This window comes from Candoia aspera, chromosome 1, assembly GCF_035149785.1.
Source record: "Candoia aspera isolate rCanAsp1 chromosome 1, rCanAsp1.hap2, whole genome shotgun sequence".
Classification (NCBI taxonomy): Eukaryota; Metazoa; Chordata; class Lepidosauria; order Squamata; family Boidae; genus Candoia; species Candoia aspera.
The window spans coordinates 229,088,022-229,105,019 of NC_086153.1; the positions used below are offsets into that span (position 1 = coordinate 229,088,022).

At 42.7% G+C, this 16,998-nt stretch overlaps 1 protein-coding gene across 1 annotated transcript; it reads left to right on the forward strand.

Annotated features, from left to right (window-relative positions):
* Positions 1 to 2,737: 2,737 nt before the first annotated feature.
* LOC134487287 (aldehyde dehydrogenase family 3 member B1-like) lies at positions 2,738 to 12,106 on the forward strand. The gene is made up of 8 exons (XM_063289002.1): positions 2,738 to 3,056; positions 4,048 to 4,168; positions 4,297 to 4,382; positions 5,243 to 5,324; positions 7,668 to 8,054; positions 8,529 to 8,695; positions 10,262 to 10,361; positions 11,521 to 12,106. The coding sequence occupies exons 1-8, from the start codon at positions 3,027 to 3,029 to the stop codon at positions 11,712 to 11,714; spliced, it is 1,167 nt and encodes a 388-aa protein (XP_063145072.1). The 5' UTR covers positions 2,738 to 3,026; the 3' UTR covers positions 11,715 to 12,106.
* Positions 12,107 to 16,998: the final 4,892 nt, after the last annotated feature.

Here is a 16,998-nt window from a genome sequence, read left to right on the forward strand (position 1 = left end):
ACAGATAGTAAATTTACAGACAATTTATTAAATCATTCAAAAATGTGATTCTGTCCATACACTAAAGTGACATTGTTGATTCTACCATCTTATTTCACTGCCAAGCTGGCTGGCTCCCTTTGCACTCTAAAATATTTGTGATCATTTGAAATATATGCTGTTTTTATTAACTGGCAGGGAATGCCCTGAAATGTGTCACAGCCCATGACCACATCCCCAAATCCTGTTCTCCTCAGTGTAGAATATATAGATAGATGTGAATCCATGGGCCTAGAATAGCGCTAATAAATTAAGATCCTCCTGAAACTGAAGGACGTTAGTATAGCTATCTTTTCCCTTTTATTAGAAGAAGTAAACATTAGCAGTGATAAGCAGAAAATGTGTAGGCATCAAGAGCAGCAAGGCAGCCCATCTGATGATTTTCTTCTCTTTTTCTAGCTGGAGAAATAGCACAAAGTGTGTTTCTGGGAGAGTGGGACATAACACAACGCAACGTTCAGGAAGCGTCCAGGCAAGCTGAAGACCGGCCAGATACTACCTCGGCTGAACACAAACTCCATGAAATTCCCCTCCAGGATGAGCGCACATGCGGCACTGTGGCTTCAGGGAGGCAGACTATCAGGAAGCAGGGCAAGCTCAAGGAAATTACCAGCCCACACAAAGGCATCCAGAGTAGCTGCTCGGGACACCACAATATGAGACAGCAACAAAAGCTCCAAGATGCTCCCCACCAAAGTGGCTCTTCAGGGCAACGTAGCAGAAGAGAAGGAAACGGACCACCCCAGGACTGCCCAAGTGAGAGCAGCCAGAGTTGCTCTGCAGGGAACTCCGACCCCAAATACCACGAAACCCAGGAGCTTTCCAGTGAATGCCAAGACACAGAGAGGTAAGAAACTGGTACAGAGCAAAGCAGGTTAGGCGAGAGCTCTCCAGATTACTAGACTGCATCTTCTCTTGAGCTCAGTTTGTGTGAAGTTTTATTGGTAAAAGAGAAGAATCAGAGTCCGGGGAGTATACGGCATGGAAGCAAGTCATGTACGCAGATGAATCTGAAGCACGTTCACCTGAAAGTCTAGGGGATTTAGTGTGGCCAGAGTGAGTAGCTCATTCACACATCTTGCTAAGCTATCAACGTTGCTTGAACCCCTTGTGGCAGGGTTCACATAACACATCATATCAAAACTAAACAAATCCCATTATGGGCTAAGGTGATGCGTGAATCCAGACAGTGCACTGAGAACTGTGCTCACAAGGGGGCAGCAAATGCACAAAGAAGTGTCTTAGATTTAGACCTGGGATAATAGGATCTCCTTTCTCCACGTAAAATCAGTTCTGTGCCTGTGATAACCACACAACAGGCAAACATTCCGTAGGTTCTGGGTTGCTTCTTTCCAACATTGCGTATCTGGTCTTGGAAACTTTGTCCATCCTCACTTCCTGCCTGTTGTGCAAAAGGCACAGAACCTTTGTCAGGAAAATAAAAATAATCAGGGTGCTCGCTGAGAAAGTGAGCAACAGATAAATTATAAAAGCACCTTGCAGTTAAAAAATAATTGTAAGTCCCGTCTACATGAACTGCTCCTCTGCATGAATTGCCTCCCCTGTTACAAAGCAGCTGACTTTGTCCCCAAGCTTGGGAAATGCAGGGTGACACCTGGGACACTAGCAAGCTTCAGCCATGGGGGTCGTAGTTGTTCCAGGAGGTCTCTGCACAGATCTTGGCAGCTTGTCACTGGGTCCTAGGTAGTGAGATTATGCTCCACCATTTCACTGTTTTAGTCTTTGATTCCAGACATGAATAAAAAGTTTGCCTATTGTCTGGATATGACCCACTGAGTTTGTAAGAAAACTATGAGAAAAGTATGAGAGTAGCTATTCTTACTTCTGGCCCAAGATGATGACATTCTTCAGAAAAAGCATGACACAAGTGTTGGTCAAAGGGGAGAAATATTATTTGGATCCCTCTCTCAAGTAGAAATCTTTTTATGACGTGTTGGGAAGCTACAAAGGCATTGAGCCATGGCAGCAACTCCCAAACTGGGTTAGAAATCTATAGAAAGGCAAAACAGTTATCCATCCAGTTCTTACAGGGCATCCTGCCTTACAGGGTCAGGGTTAACATACGTGACCTAAGGAGTGGGACTCTCCATAGCCCTTTTGATTCTATGAGTCTTTGTTTTCTCCTAGTAAAAACCCCTATGCTGGCCTAGTGCATTGCTTACGTGCCACCTGGCTGACAGGAAAGACACGTCCTATGGAGTATCGGGTAAAACAGCTGGAGGCCCTGTGTTGCTTTCTGGAGGAAAAGCATGCTGATATCCAGTGTGCTCTGTGTACAGACCTACGCAAGGTGAGTGGGCCACCCAGGCAGAGCATCTGGCAGCTCAGAGGGGACTTGCAGATGAAGGGCTTGCTTGCAGGTTAAGAAACATTGTGCAGCTATTCCATTTTCCATGAAAAAGTTATGAACAGGAAACAATATTTTCCAGATGTGCCACGAGAGCTGAATTTAGCAAGGTGGCAAGAAGCAGTTTTTGGGCTACAGAAAATCATTATGTAAACATAGTTGAGCTGCCTCCTAAAAATGGTCAAGAGTACAGCCACGTATCCATTATCTCAGAAAGGTGGGAAGAAAAGTCTAAACTTATAAAGGCTTTGATTTCTTTGCATAGTAAATTATCTGACTATATATGGTTTTATTTGCAGCTGAGTTTGTCTATGAGTCTTCTGCCTGATTATGGGTTAAGTATTAAGAGAACTAAACCTAGTGGCGCAAAGCCCAAATATTACATTTCAAGAATCCATTGGGATGATTGCCTGAGAAAGCCCTACCATGCAATGAATGAGACACAAGTTTTGATCAATAAAGAGCTGCTGCATAGTTCACCTCCTGAACCCAGTATGGACATCAATGATGCATCTCATTTTATCTTTCTTCTCCACAGCCCTGCTTTGAAACTGAGCTCTTGGAGATTCTCTTTACCAGAAATGAACTGGCTAACACTCTTAAGAACTTAAGGAGCTGGATGAAGGATGAATGTGTGGACAAGAACCTAGTAAGGAGTGAAATTGAGTGGGAGGAGATCAAGTGGAAAAGAATGGTTCTAGGTTGGACAAAGATGAAATTCTAAAGGGTGTATTATCTGATCAGATTGAAGACAGACTTTCTATCTGTGCCCTTTCAAAACAGGCAGATGCTCATATTCTAAGTACTAGAGTTTAAATGTTTCAGCCTTCCCTACCTGATGTCCTTCCCATGGTGTTTGGGAATGATGAGATCTGTGATTGAACATACTGGGATGATAGCAGGTTACTGATATGTAAAAGTTCTGGGTCAGCTTCCAAATGAGGGTCTCTAGGGCCATACTTGCTGTGCCATCCAGGAACAAGTTCCAGCTGCTTTTGTAGGATAATTCTGCACTCCAACTGAGATTCATTTACAGTCACATTGGTTTAGAACAGCCTTTCCCAACCTAGTACTCTCCAAATAAATCAAATTATAACCTTCATAGTTCCCAGTTATCCTTAGTTACTATTGCTATTGTTTGCTTTCATCTGTGCACAGTGCAAGAGAGATGGAAATGTTTTAAGTGACATGTGTGAAAACATCCTTATGTGTATATACTCTGTGTGTGTGTGTGTGTGTATCAGCTCCCCAAGCTGCAACAGAAATACCCACTCATAATCAGTTAGCGTGGAGGATCCTTTCTTATATCAGAAATACCTGATGTCCATGCCGGGGGGAATCTTACTGAGATTAAACAACATGCTAAGTAAACAAATCAAGAATACCTGACTGAAAATGAACATACTTCAGCATCAGCCTTCCAGACCTCAGTGCTAGTGCACACCCTTTGTAAAGAAGAGCAAAGAGAGGATAAACAATGTTAACTGAAGTGCTTAGAGCAAAGATTGATTTGAAAGCAGATGTGAAATGGGTTTGTACTTTGTAGCTCATCAAGTGTTTCCACCCCTACAAAATCTTCTATTAATTTCCCTTTCTCTTTCACCCAGTTGCTTTCATGGATTATTCTGGTTTTTCTGTAGTTCACACAGCTGGATCATGCCTTCATTCGCAAGGAGCCATTTGGGGTGGTGCTGATCATTGGAGCCTTTAACTACCCTATCCAACTTACTTTGATACCCCTGGTGGGGGCCATTGCAGCTGGTGAGTGAGCAGCTGTCTCCTAATCCATCTGAGACACTGGGTCTTCCGGGGGTCCTTCCAAGCGATCCAGGCATGTGTGGACGTTTGTCTGTGGCAACCATCTTGAAGTGTCCTCTCCCCCCTACTAGGGAACTGCGTGATTCTCAAACCTTCAGAGGTGAGCAGCCACACTGAGAGGCTCCTTGCAGAAGCACTGCCTTGTTATCTCGATTCGGTGAGTTCCTCGGCTGCAAGTTTACCTTGCTAAGCAGTCAAAATGTAACAGAGGTTTTCTGATTTGCCTTTTCCTCTGTGATTTGTCTTAATCTCCTGGAATTTTGATGGGCAATTTTTTGGGCCTCTTCAGGAAAAACACTGGATCTGAACTAATCTCAAATGGTTATCTGTTTTCAGAAGCTGAGTCAGTTTATTTCTGGCTGGCCCAGTTCGTTTGAAATCCTTCAAAAAAAGTATATCCCTTTGGATTGTGATGGTGGTAACCCTCTGAGGTTTACAACTGAAGCATCAAAGTGCACCACCTTGCTTTTTCCAGCCCCTTGATTTCAGTGAAAATGCAGAAGGCTGGAAAGAAATGAAGAAGACTCTGATGTGTGTTCTCTTTGTGGAGCCACATCAAAAGGGGAATGTAGAGTGTACAGTGGGATGATGCAGCATCTGTTTATTTTGCATGTAGGTTACGTGCCCTCTTTTCTCTTAAAATCCGAGTACGGTGTAAGGAACTGAGCATATATTGTTGTTGTTTTAATGAAAAACTGCTTTGGGGAGATAGAAGGAGAATGAGGCTAGGAGACTGCTGCGAATGTAGGACAATTCCACTCCCAAAGGAAGGTTACACAGAAGAAAGCATCACAGGCCCCTATTACCATATGCTCACTAAATCAAAAATGATCATCTCATGTTAAAATTAAAGTATTTAAGGAAAATCTTACTTTCCTTTCCGTTAATGCAGCATTTCCCTGCTCCAAATTGCCCCCAAGAGGCTTTTTCTCCTGCAGGGCTTCAGAGACAGAAAGCACCACCTGTGTGATGTGCAGGCAGTTTGACTGGATGTGAACTTCCTTTTCTATTTTATAGGAAACCTTTGCTGTGGTGACAGCTGGTCCTGAAGAAACGGGAAAATTACTGGAAAATAAGTTTGATTATATCTTCTTTACAGGTGATTTTCCCTTCTTGAATATTCTTTTCAGGTTATTCTTTATAATAGATCTTTTAAAAAAAATATTGATCATTAATATCTGCAGAAGAATCTGTGTGGTAAGCCAATATTCAACTGTTGAAACTGAAAGGTTCAGGTAATTTACCTAAGATCATAGATTAGAACACTCCCCCCATCCGCAGTAGAATTTATCTCTGTGGCTAATAGGATGCCTTTCTAGAAGACCAAATTGTTGTATGTTGCAGCAATTTGCTGTGTGTCACAGTTAAGTGGCTTTACCTTGTCTACTGCAGTGCAGCTGAGTTCGGGGCAAGTGAGGCCTGGGGAAGCCATTGTGTGTGGTGCTAGCGACTCCCCCTGACAGCAGCTTCCAGACTGTAGGTCTTGTGCCCACCGGTGGAGGAAAAGACGACTTGTGGCACTGTAAGGAGGAAAAGGCCTGTGCTTGACGCAGAACTTCAGTGTTTTGGATGCAATGAAAAGTGTCTCTCTCAGGCTTCCCCCCCCCACACACAACAAAGATACCTAATTTCAGCCTACACTGGATTTCATTTCTACCTCCAATTTCTTTTGCCTTTCACTGCCAGAAGAATAACAACAACTGCAACATTTAACAGGAGTTTGGCAGCAGAGTTTGGCATGGGATTTCAACGGACTATCCCTAATACATTCTACATCTAAATGGACATTATTTTAATAACTTGGATGAGGAGGTAGGCGGAATAGTTATCAGAACTGCTGATGAAATGAAATTGGATGGAATATATACTCTAGGAGAAACTGAAAACAAAAGTTAGGGAAATGGACTGAAAATAACAGAAAAATGCAGGGGTTTTTTTTACTTAGGAAACAAAAATCAGATGCACCAGGTTGGAAACAGCCCTTGGAAAAAAGATCGTGGGATAAAATGCTGATTGCAAATTGGAGGAGTCAGCAGTGTAATATGGCTGCAAAACAAGTATATGCAGTTTTAGTCTGGGATTCATAGTTCTACTTTATTCTGCATTGGTCAGACCACCTTGAGCATTGGGTCCAGTTCTGGGTATTGTTGTTTTACAAGACTTCAGATAAGCTGGAAAAGGTTCAGAGAAGGGCAATCCTGATCAGGGCACTGGAAAGTAAAGCATTGAAGGCAGATTTGAACTGGGAATATTCAGCCCTGAGGGAAGAAAAGACTGGGGGTGTGAGATGGGAGATACTGTATGATGGCACTCCTCAAGTACCTGGGAAGATGCCACATGGAAGCCAAGACTTCTTCTCAGTCATCCCAGGAGTTAGGCCATGGAATAACAGCTTTAGGGTAAAAGGAGGAAGACTCTGAGTGAATATTAAGGAAATAATCCCAATAGTAAATGTGGATCCCTGGAGAGGTAGTACATCTGGACGGCCGTCTGTTGTGGAGCTTCCCTTTGGGGCCCTGCACTCAGTGAGAGGTTGGACTCACTGGCCTATTTAGCCCCGTCTTTCTCTCTGGTTTTCTGATATGATTGTATCAGAAGTTGGGTGCGTCTCTAAACACGTGGAGGAAGTCTCCCTCAGCTGAAAAGCTGCCATGGGTTCCTTCATGTCTGTGGCTGGGGCTCCTAGATATGATGATGTGATCCTAACACAGGATACAAAGCAATCTATTTGTGACAAAGGCAAGAAAAGTCAACATTGATTATTATTCACAACATTATCTTTCCTTTTTCTTTACAGAATCAGAAACCTTTGAAAGAAAAAAATGAAAACCAAAAATAGTATTTACAATGTAGAAAACAAATACCTGTATGGTAGCTGTAATTTGATCTAGAAGATAATCCCTGCACTTTTACAAATTTACATAAATAATTACTCCTTGTTACTTCTTTCAATTAGTTCTTTTTAAATGTTACAATGCAGTATTGAATTTTTCTTTTACCAAGAAATGATAGGAATTTGTGAAGATTTCAAGTTGATGCAATTCAAATCCTTGCAGCAGTCAATACGTTAAATATTTGTAAATCACTGTTTTTCCACCTATCCCAGAACATTTATCTTTAGACAAAAAGGATATCACAGGCTGCCATGTTTTGATTTTTTTTAAATAGAAGTAACTTCAAAATTCTTTGTAAATCAGAAAATATTTTTTGAATTACATACAGATTGCCTAGGCAGAGTTTCCTTGCCAACTACAGTATTATTAACCTTTAATGCACATTTTTTAAACAATCTGTGTGGAGTTTTGCTGATCTGTATGGAAGAGTGTGAGACAAAAAACAACACAGGTGGTTTTTGAACACAGAACTGAGGCCCCTGATGCTGGATGGGAGTTGGGGGTGTCTGTGTATCTCTCTTGACCCAAATGTTGCCGTATCTCCACAGGGAATAACCGTGTAGGAAAGATCATCATGACTGCTGCAGCGAAACATCTGACACCATTGACTATGGAGCTGGGGGGTAAAAGTCCCTGTTATGTGGATCACTACTGCAATTTCCAGAATGCAGCCAACCGAATTGTATGGGGAAAATTCATTAATGCTGGACAGACATGCATTTCACCAGATTATGTGATCTGTACAGTTGAAACACAGGAGAAGTTGATGCCTTGCCTGCGCCACGCTATCCGCGAATTCTATGGCACTGATCCCAAGGAGTCACCCGATTTTGGCCGCATGGTCAATGACAAGCATTTCCAGCGCGTCCGAGCTTTGCTGAAATGTGGCCGGGTGGCCATTGGTGGAGAGACTGATGAGCGTGACCGTTATATTGGTGAGTATATAAGTGGGGGCTGGGAAAGGGTATGGGGAAAAGTTTGGAATTTTGGTAAGACAGAAAGACATTTTTTGATTACTATCTAGTAAGCTCATGGAGAAAATCCCCGGAGTTGAAAACAATTTGATGGCACATAATCAATCAGTCAGTCAATTAATCAAGCTTAGTTAGAAGTGCATGGCCAGTAGGTATAGGGATTTGGATCAGCCTCCAAGTTGGTGCTCACCAAATGTGTTGGACTTTGACTCTCATAGGCCGCACAGGGTAGGGATCTTGAAAGGTGAAGTCCAACAATCTGGCGAGTGTCAGATTGGGAAAGTCTGTTTTAGACAGAGCAAGAAGACAGATGTTTTCCTGGGTTTGCATATTGGAAGTGTAGTCCTGGGGACAGCTTAAGCTCTGGTTCATTGGACAATAACGTTATGGTATAAAAGCAGAACTGGTCCTGATGTGATCTTTGGCCCATTACAGCTCCCACAGTGATGGTGGATGTGAAGGAATGGGAGCCAATCATGCAAGAGGAGGTTTTTGGGCCCATCCTGCCCATTTTCACTGTGAAAGATTTGGAGGAGGCCATCCAATTCATCAATTGCAGAGAACGCCCACTAGCTGCCTATGCCTTCTCCTGTGACGACAAGGTATATTGTTTGGGTTACAGCATACTGTATCTGGGAGAATCTGGATTATTTCCCACAACGCTATCCAGGATGGCTAAAAGAAAGGAGGCTTGCACTATCTTCCAAATGTGCTTGGTGGTAAGCTGTGATGAACCGGCATGGCAGCAGTTCTTTGCCCACTGGTAATACAGTTTGGGTGATAGAAGGAAAGCCCAGTCCTATCCTTCTTTATTTAGCAATAAGCCTGTGTTAAAGAGAATTGGCTCATCCACACATCCACAGTGCAAAGAAAACTACATTACAGTCCCATTTTTAAGGTTATGTCTTCAAAACAGAGCCTCCCTCTCACTGCCAGCCCACTGCTGAGGAGGCAGCAATTGCTCTAAGCTGCTCTGGTACGATAGTAGCGTTTTCCCTCGTCTTCCATCACAGGAGCTCCCCTGCAGACATCTGGGGGCACACAGAACCCTTTGGAGGTTGGCAATCTCCTGGATTCCAATTGGCCTGGACGGCCCCTGCTGTGTAGCTGCTGAGTCCTGTGCCTTGCTGCTCATTGATGCTGTGGCTGTGCAGCCTATTCTTATTTTTCCTGAGCTTGAACCTGGGAATACCCCCATGCAGAAGATCAAATGTGGGTCTTCTAGGAGATCAATATTCCCACTGGTACCCAAAAATCAAGGCTCTGTCAGACTCTCATGGCAGCCCCCTCCCTGCACTGTGCACAAGTGCTTACTTTCATTGTGGTACTTTTCTCTGAAATCACGTAACCTTTTTCAAAGTTTGATTCATAGAATTATTGAGAGGTCACTCTTCTTGTGACTAGAAGTTTTCTAAATACGTTATGGGACTTCAAACTCCCAGAAGAAGACATGGGGCTATTTCAGCAGCAGAGCCACTCAGATTGGACTTAGCTGGTGGGGAGCCCTCCACACATGTAGAGCAGGCTTTTTCCCAGAGCAGGCTTGGAAGAAAAGAGGTCACCTGCTTCCCAGGTGACATGTGGATCCCATCAGTTGTTAGACTCTAAACTCCTTGCCCTTGGGGCAAGAGCCTCTGTTTGTGGCAAAATTAAGACAACCATGGATCAGCACTGAAAGTCCAATAGCCAAGGAGAGCAAAATTAAGCCAATAATAAAAATGACAGCTTGAACAGCGACTACATCTCACCATTGTATGCACTTGATCGAGAAGAGGCTACTGATTATTTTGCCTAAACCTGTCATCTTTATTTCCACTCATCCCTCTTGGCTCTGTATGAAATGAGCATGGGAGTAGAAAACAGGGGTCCAAAAGGGGTCATGTGCATTTTCAAACTCTCAACTATTTTACTAAGATTCATGGAATAATTATTTTTTATTTTTGCCTTCCAGTTGCCTTTAAGGAAGTGGCTAATTGGCCACACCTACAATAGTAGCCATTTTGTGAGTGTGCCTGTGGCAATCCTCAACATTCCCAATGTTTGTAGCAGCACAAAGTCTAAAGACCCTTGTTTGTATCATGCCTCTTATCATGATAGAGCTGGGACCTGATAAAACTCGTGTGTGGAAGATTAAGGCAGGACTCCTAATACTCCTTTTCTCTTTATAGGTTGTGAACTGTGTACTGGATAGCATTAGCAGTGGTGGCTTTTGCGGCAATGATACCGTGACACGCGCAACACTGATTTCCCTACCATTTGGTGGCATTGGTATGATTAGTCTTTTATCTTCTATGCTGTCTCCATTTCTTGCCTCCCACCTTGTCCTTCCCTTCCAACCTGAAAAGTTCTCCCTCTTGATGATTTTTTTCATCGGACTAAAGACAAAGTTGTTAACAGTCCATTTTTTTACTAGTTCCAGCATATTTGCAGATTAAACCAAATGCAATCAAATAATATGCGGTGGCGCTGCAGGTTAAACCGCTGAGCTGCTGAGCTTGCCGATCGGAAGGTCGGCGGTTCAAATCCGTATGACGGGGTGAGTTCCCGTTGCTACTCCCAGCTCCTGCCAACCTAGCAGTTCGAAAACATGCCAATGTGAGTAGATTAATAGGTACCACTTCGGTGGGCAGGTAACGGCATTCTGTGACTGTCATGCTGGCCACACAACCACAAAAGTGTCTACGGACAAACGCCGGCTCTTCGGCTTTGAAACGGAGATGAGCACCGCCCCCTAGAGTCGGACACGACTGGACTTAATGTCAAGGGAAACCTTTACCTTTACCTTTAATCAAATAATAAGTACCCCACTGTGCTACAAGCTGGGTGGTCATCTATAAATGAATGGGAGGGCAGGAAATCTCCTAGTCCACATTACACTGGTAAACAAGGGTAAGGCGGGGAGGCTCACCATTTTTAACTTTGTAAGTGGTGCTAACAGGATCAAAATGTATTCAACAGGGTAAACAGCTCTGGATCAGTCACACACTAAACCCAGCATAACATGCTGTATAAATCAAGAGTATTGCATTTTGACTACAAAACATGGTTAAACTGGATATGCAGATTTAATTTCTCTTCAATTATTAGATATCATGTTAACCAAATAAAAAGCAATAATCTCATTTGACTGGGGATTAAGGCGCTGTAGTTCAAAAATCAGGGAACAGGAATAAGGAAATTATCTAACCAACTTTTGCTTGTCTCTACTGGATTCTCTTCTTTAGTCCCTTCCTTAAGAGTAGTTGTGCAGTGTCCATTGAATATAAAACCTTTGACAGTAAGCACTATGAGAAAAGAGCTTTTTAAGGGCAGCTATTGTCCAGCCTGATGAAAAAAAATAAATACAAGGGCTGCCCAGGTTGTGTTGTCAGATGAAAGATGACCGTCAGCAGGATTTGATCTGAACTTTTTTTTTTTAATATTGCAGGACTCAGTGGATTTGGCAAGTACCATGGCAAGTTTACTTTCGACACATTTACTCACTTTCGCGGCTGTCTTTTGCGCTGCATGGGCCTGGAGGCCATCAACAAAGTGCGCTACCCACCATTCGACGATAAAAAATTGGGAATAGTGGTCTCTGCTTTGGAGATCAAGCGCAGGGGCATGTGCACTTTGCTGTGAGGCCTTGAATCACATCACCTGTGTCCTTGAGGAACCTCTACCAGGAATACTGCTGTTGTTGAGAGACTTTTTTTCCTTCATCAGCTGGTCCTGGAATTTTGCCTCATCATCTACAAAGATCCTTGAAAAACACTCTCTGTTCTGACAAACCTCTTTTTCACCATCTTTGCTCCTTATATCTTTTCTTTTTTCTCTACCAGCTTATTAATTTGCAACATTTAGTAGTGGTTAGAAAACTTGGGTGATACCCTCCAATTCTCTTTGCACAGTTGTTGGGTATAGAACATATCCTCCATTCCAGTAAGGACTAATTATACAATTAAGTAAAGATTATGTGTAAAATGTCATCTTCATTTTAACACATAAAGCTCATTCTGCTTTAAAATTTACACACATCAGATTCTACACCCTAATCCTTTGAGGTGCATTAGTAGTAGAAATGAAGAAGTCGTAACATATGCCTTCTAGAGGTACAATATCTCCATCCAGAATGCATTTGCCTTTTTTTTTTGGCAGGAACTGTCTATTTCTAGAGGCATTCATACATTTATCAGTACTGATGAGCAGTTATTGAGAGATATGTAATTAATCAATTGGTTAATCTGTTGGGGCAGATGTTACAATGCAACTCTAGGAACACATGCAGATTCTTAAATCAGGTTGGCTTGAAACAAAAGAGCTTCTCAGAAATGTAAATATATAGAAGGAATAAAGAGCATAAAAGGGCTTGGAAAAGATAAAAGGGCTAAATTACATGGAAGCTACGCCTTGGGATATGAGGCAGTGAGCAGATTAGTCTAAAACCAATGCCAGGTAAATACATAATAAATAAGTACTGTTGTTCTTGCCTCTGCACCAGAGATGTTGCAGCTTGGAATGGATTCCAAAATATGGCTCTCTTTTCATAGGCACTTGTGACATTACCAGCGATGAGTATCAAACATTTATACTCAAGTACTATATTTAGAATGTGAATTAGGAAGCACACATATTTTCATATAACTTCATGAAATTAAGTGACATGGTTCTGCAATTTGTCTAGTATGTTCACTTTATAATAATAATAATTTATTAAATTTATATGCTGCCCAGCTCCCAGCTATCCTGGGTGGTTTATAATTGTCAAAACCTCTAAAAACAAAGAACAAAGAAAAAACAAAAAAACAGCACAAGACAAAAGAACAATGGCAAAAAAACAACCCCAGAGGGGAACAAAAACAAAGAAAGGGGTGTCAGTTGTCCTCCCCAAAGTCCTGGGCAAAGAGTCAAGTCTTTAAGGCCCTTCAAAATACTGTAGGGTGGGAGCCATCTGGATTTTGGGGGGAACCTCATTGCAAGGGCAGGCGCTGCTCCAGAGAAAGCGCGCTTCCGGGGTCCAGATAGATGGCATTGTTTAATCGAGGGAACTTGGAGCGCACCAACCCTCCAAGATCAAAATGGCCAGCTACATACTATGGGAGACAGGCAGTCCCTCAAGTAACCAGGCGCATGTTATTTATACATTCAAAGATACCTTCACATAAAGAAGGAGAAGGACTATGCCCAGTTGTGCATGTAATTAGTGTAAAAAGGCTCTACACATCAACACATTTATAGAGCTTGACTTCCCAGAGCTTCCATTGCAGTGGAGCACTTTGACATATTTACCTATACATATCTGGGACCTTTCACACTATCATTACACATATGGCTTCTAGGAAGCATGGCTAGCAGGTACTGTCTACTACTTCTTTACAGATTTAACCAATATGTGCACCTCTTGAGTACTAGACCTTTGAAAGTTTACAACTTACATGCATTTTTCTGTTAAGTTCAGCCCACTATCTAGGTCCATGGTGGCTCCTTCACACATGGTGACCATTTGACACTGCCCAAAATGTGTCTGATTAAAGTATGATTACTGTTTGGACTTGCACAAATCCAAGTGTGCGTTTATGTGGAAATGACCTACCTTAGCAGTTTTATATGCTTTTTGTATAAACAAGCAACTGCAGATATTCAAGAAATCTGTCCTCATTAGAAATCTTTAGCATAACACAGCCTTTGCTCCAGCAGTTAAAGATTCTGTCAGACTAGCAATGAGCCATTGTGGCTCTAGTTCAGGGTTTTTCAACCTTGGCAACTTTAAGATGTGTGGACTTCAACTCCCAGAATTCCCCAGCCCGCATGCTGAGAGCCAGTTTGGTGTCGTGTTGAAGGTGCTGGCCTAGAAAGGAGGAGACTGTGAGTTCTAGGCCTGCCTTAGGCATGAAAGTCGGCTGGGTGTCTTTGGGCCAGTCACTGTTACACACATGCTCCCAGGTTCGGCTAATGGTCACTCACTCACACCCTCACAGCCTGTTGAGGCACGCAGATCTTGTCAGCCCCCCTCACTTTCTACCTGGGTTCTCCAGATAGGTGCGGCTTGCGCAGTCAAGACACCCAGCCCTGGTCAACAGGCGGAAAATAATTAGGGACACACACAAATCACTTCCAACCAAACACTGAGGCACAACAGGCTCTTTGTAATACACGGAGACCCTGTGAATTTAAGGTAACAGCAAAACTTTACTGGTTACAAGGTACATTTGCTTTTTCTCTCTCTCACACACACATCCACACTTACCCACGTCCTTCTCAGTAGGCTGCCAGGCACTAGCTAGAGGGACAGACGCCGCCAAGTCTGGATCCAAAGACGACTCAAGGAGTGGCTGGGCTTTGAGACCCCTTTCATCCCCTAAAGTCCTTTGCTTTGCTGATTGGATTGGGGTGGGGTTTCCATTTGCTCAGGTGATATTTTTTTCCTTAACAATTTGCTCCCTTCTTTTCCCTCCCCCCCCCCCCCGCCCCAAGGGATCTTTTAGACAAGATTCCTGGCTTTTCCTCTCTGCTTATGTGCCTGCTTAATCTCTAAGTTATGGCAGCTTCAGCCTAGTCTCACATCACTCTCGTTCAGCCCACCCACCTCACAGGGCTCTTCTCCCTCATCCTCTGAGAAGCAGGAATCTGTCTGCTCTCCGAGGTCACTCTCTGTTCCCACAACCTGCAGCAAGTGCCTTTGAGCTGCGTGCGGGGAACTCTTGGGGGGTGGGACAGATCACCCAGACAACCTTTCCATTGTGATTGCTGGCAAAGCAGGTGGATGCGCACATGCATGCAGAAATGATTGGAAGAAGGCTTCGAAGCAGCAACCTCAAGCCCTCCAGGAGGTGAGGCTCACTGCACACGTCAAGAAATGTAGTTTGTAAAATTCCCCTCCAAACGCTTTGTATAGCTCTAATATAAGGATACCTCTCAATAGCTTCCTCAGACACAGTTCAGTCTAGTTACGTTCTGAGGTTCAAATTAGAATGATGGCTATAATCAAAAATTTGTATCAGGCTGCCTCTGGCTTGAACTCTGAAGGGGAAACTCTCTTTCTGCTTTCTTGCACTTGGAGTATCCAGAGGTAAGCAATGCCACCCCCACACCCCTTGAGCCACTGCAGCCATGGAATCCTGATTGATGCAGTCCTAATGCCAGGCAGTGTCCACAGGCCTTTGGTTAGTGTTCATTGCCAAAAACCCGTCCTAGAGATAAGCTTTCCCTGTTTGGCAGGTGAGCATTTTGGTTATGAGTGAAACTGTGACTGTGCTTATGAATTTACTTCAGCTTTCCTTTGCTTGCTTTCCTTTGCTTTAAAGGACCTGTGAAGGTCATAAATGTGAGGATTGATTGAAAAGTTACTTTTTCATCACTGTTGTAACTGCAAAGGGTTGCTAACAAGGCAATTGATAAACAAGGACTACCTTTAAAGCAAAGGAAAGCTGAAGTAAAATGTAAGCTCCATCATGGTTTCATATAATGCCTTGATTTGGGTCCAGGGATCTGGAAAAGAAGATTTTTGTCCATAGTATCCTGCTGCCTGGGTCCAGATACGCAGCAGGGAAGTTCATGAATACAGGGAAGTAGATATTCCTGAAGGAGTGTGACTGAAGGCAGGATGTTTTTTGTGGTTATGATATTAAATTCCTGGACTCATTCCATTCCACACACATCATACACGGTACTGTTGGCAGATGCTGGGAAAGCCTTTAGCACAGGAGAGGTCAAAAAAGTCACACACCAAGCATTTCTATAAAAATAATTTATTTACAGAAAGCAAAACAAAAGCAAAACATATTTAAAGGACTTAGCTCCCTTTGGAGCAAGCCTTGCTTGGCTACATTGCCGGCACAGAGAAAAAGAGGAAGTAAGAAACAAGTCCGGGCAGGATCCTCCGCCCAGGCAATTTGCATGAAGCACGTGCGAGGAGACAATCAAATACAACCTCTTCACTGGCCAAAATGATTAGGTACAATAGCAGCTTAATCTGTTAGTAGGAAAACCTCAACACTCCCCTTTTTACACTATAGATTAAGTTGCAAACCAATCTTCTCTGACAACTTTATATGTCTTTCCATTCACATTACTTTACCATTATCTCCCCTTTGGTTTAACAGAAAGCTACCATTCTTCTTCCTGTGTTTTTCCAAACCTAGGTTGTTATAATTCCAAGGCTTTTTAATGTGAAATGGCTTTTCATGCAGGCTTCAAAATCAAGCCTTTGTTTTTCTGTTGATGTGAACAGCAGCAAATCATCAACATAAATGCAGAGATACATACAGCCTTGTTTGTCCTTCTTCATATATACACAGGGATCTGCTTTTCCTTTTTCAAAACCAAAATTCTGCAGTTTTTCATCTACTTTTTGGTTCCAGGATCTAGCAGCTTGTTTTAACCCATAGATTGACTTCTGCAGTTCACAGACTAGATTCTCCCCTTTTTCATAGCCAGGGGGTTGCTGCATGTATAATTTGTGATCTAAATCTCCATAGAGAAATGCAGTTTGAATGTCATAGTGGTTAACTGACATTCCCTTGAGTGCAGCAACTTTTAACAGTAATCTAACTGATTCACCTTTAGTAACTGGTGCAAAAGTCTTGTCAAAGTCTAAATCTTTCCTTTGAGTGAACCCTTTTACAACCAACCTTGCTTTATATTTTTGGATTTTGCCATCAGCATCCCTTTTCAGTTTGAAAACCCACCTACAACCCAGACAGCGTTCATTTGGAGGTAGATTTACCAGTTTCCATTTTTTATTTTCTTTCAAGGATGCTAATTCCTGTTGCAAGGCAGAATGCCAATTTTGTGCAATCTCAGGTTCTGTGAATATGTGAAAAGCCTTTACTGTTTCAGCCTGAAAACGTGATGGAGGAACGCCTTTATTACTCCTCTGAGATCTGCGAGGTAATACAGGGCTCAAATTTTGACTCCTATCACTTTC

Bases quoted from the DNA above. Each gene is read 5' to 3' on its own strand.
- LOC134487287 (XM_063289002.1), top strand. From the start codon at position 3,027: ATGAAGGATGAATGTGTGGACAAGAACCTA. The intron at 4,169-4,296 runs GTGAGTGAGCAG...CCCCCCTACTAG, and splicing joins GGTGGGGGCCATTGCAGCTG to GGAACTGCGTGATTCTCAAA. The intron at 5,325-7,667 runs GTGATTTTCCCT...GTATCTCCACAG, and splicing joins TGATTATATCTTCTTTACAG to GGAATAACCGTGTAGGAAAG.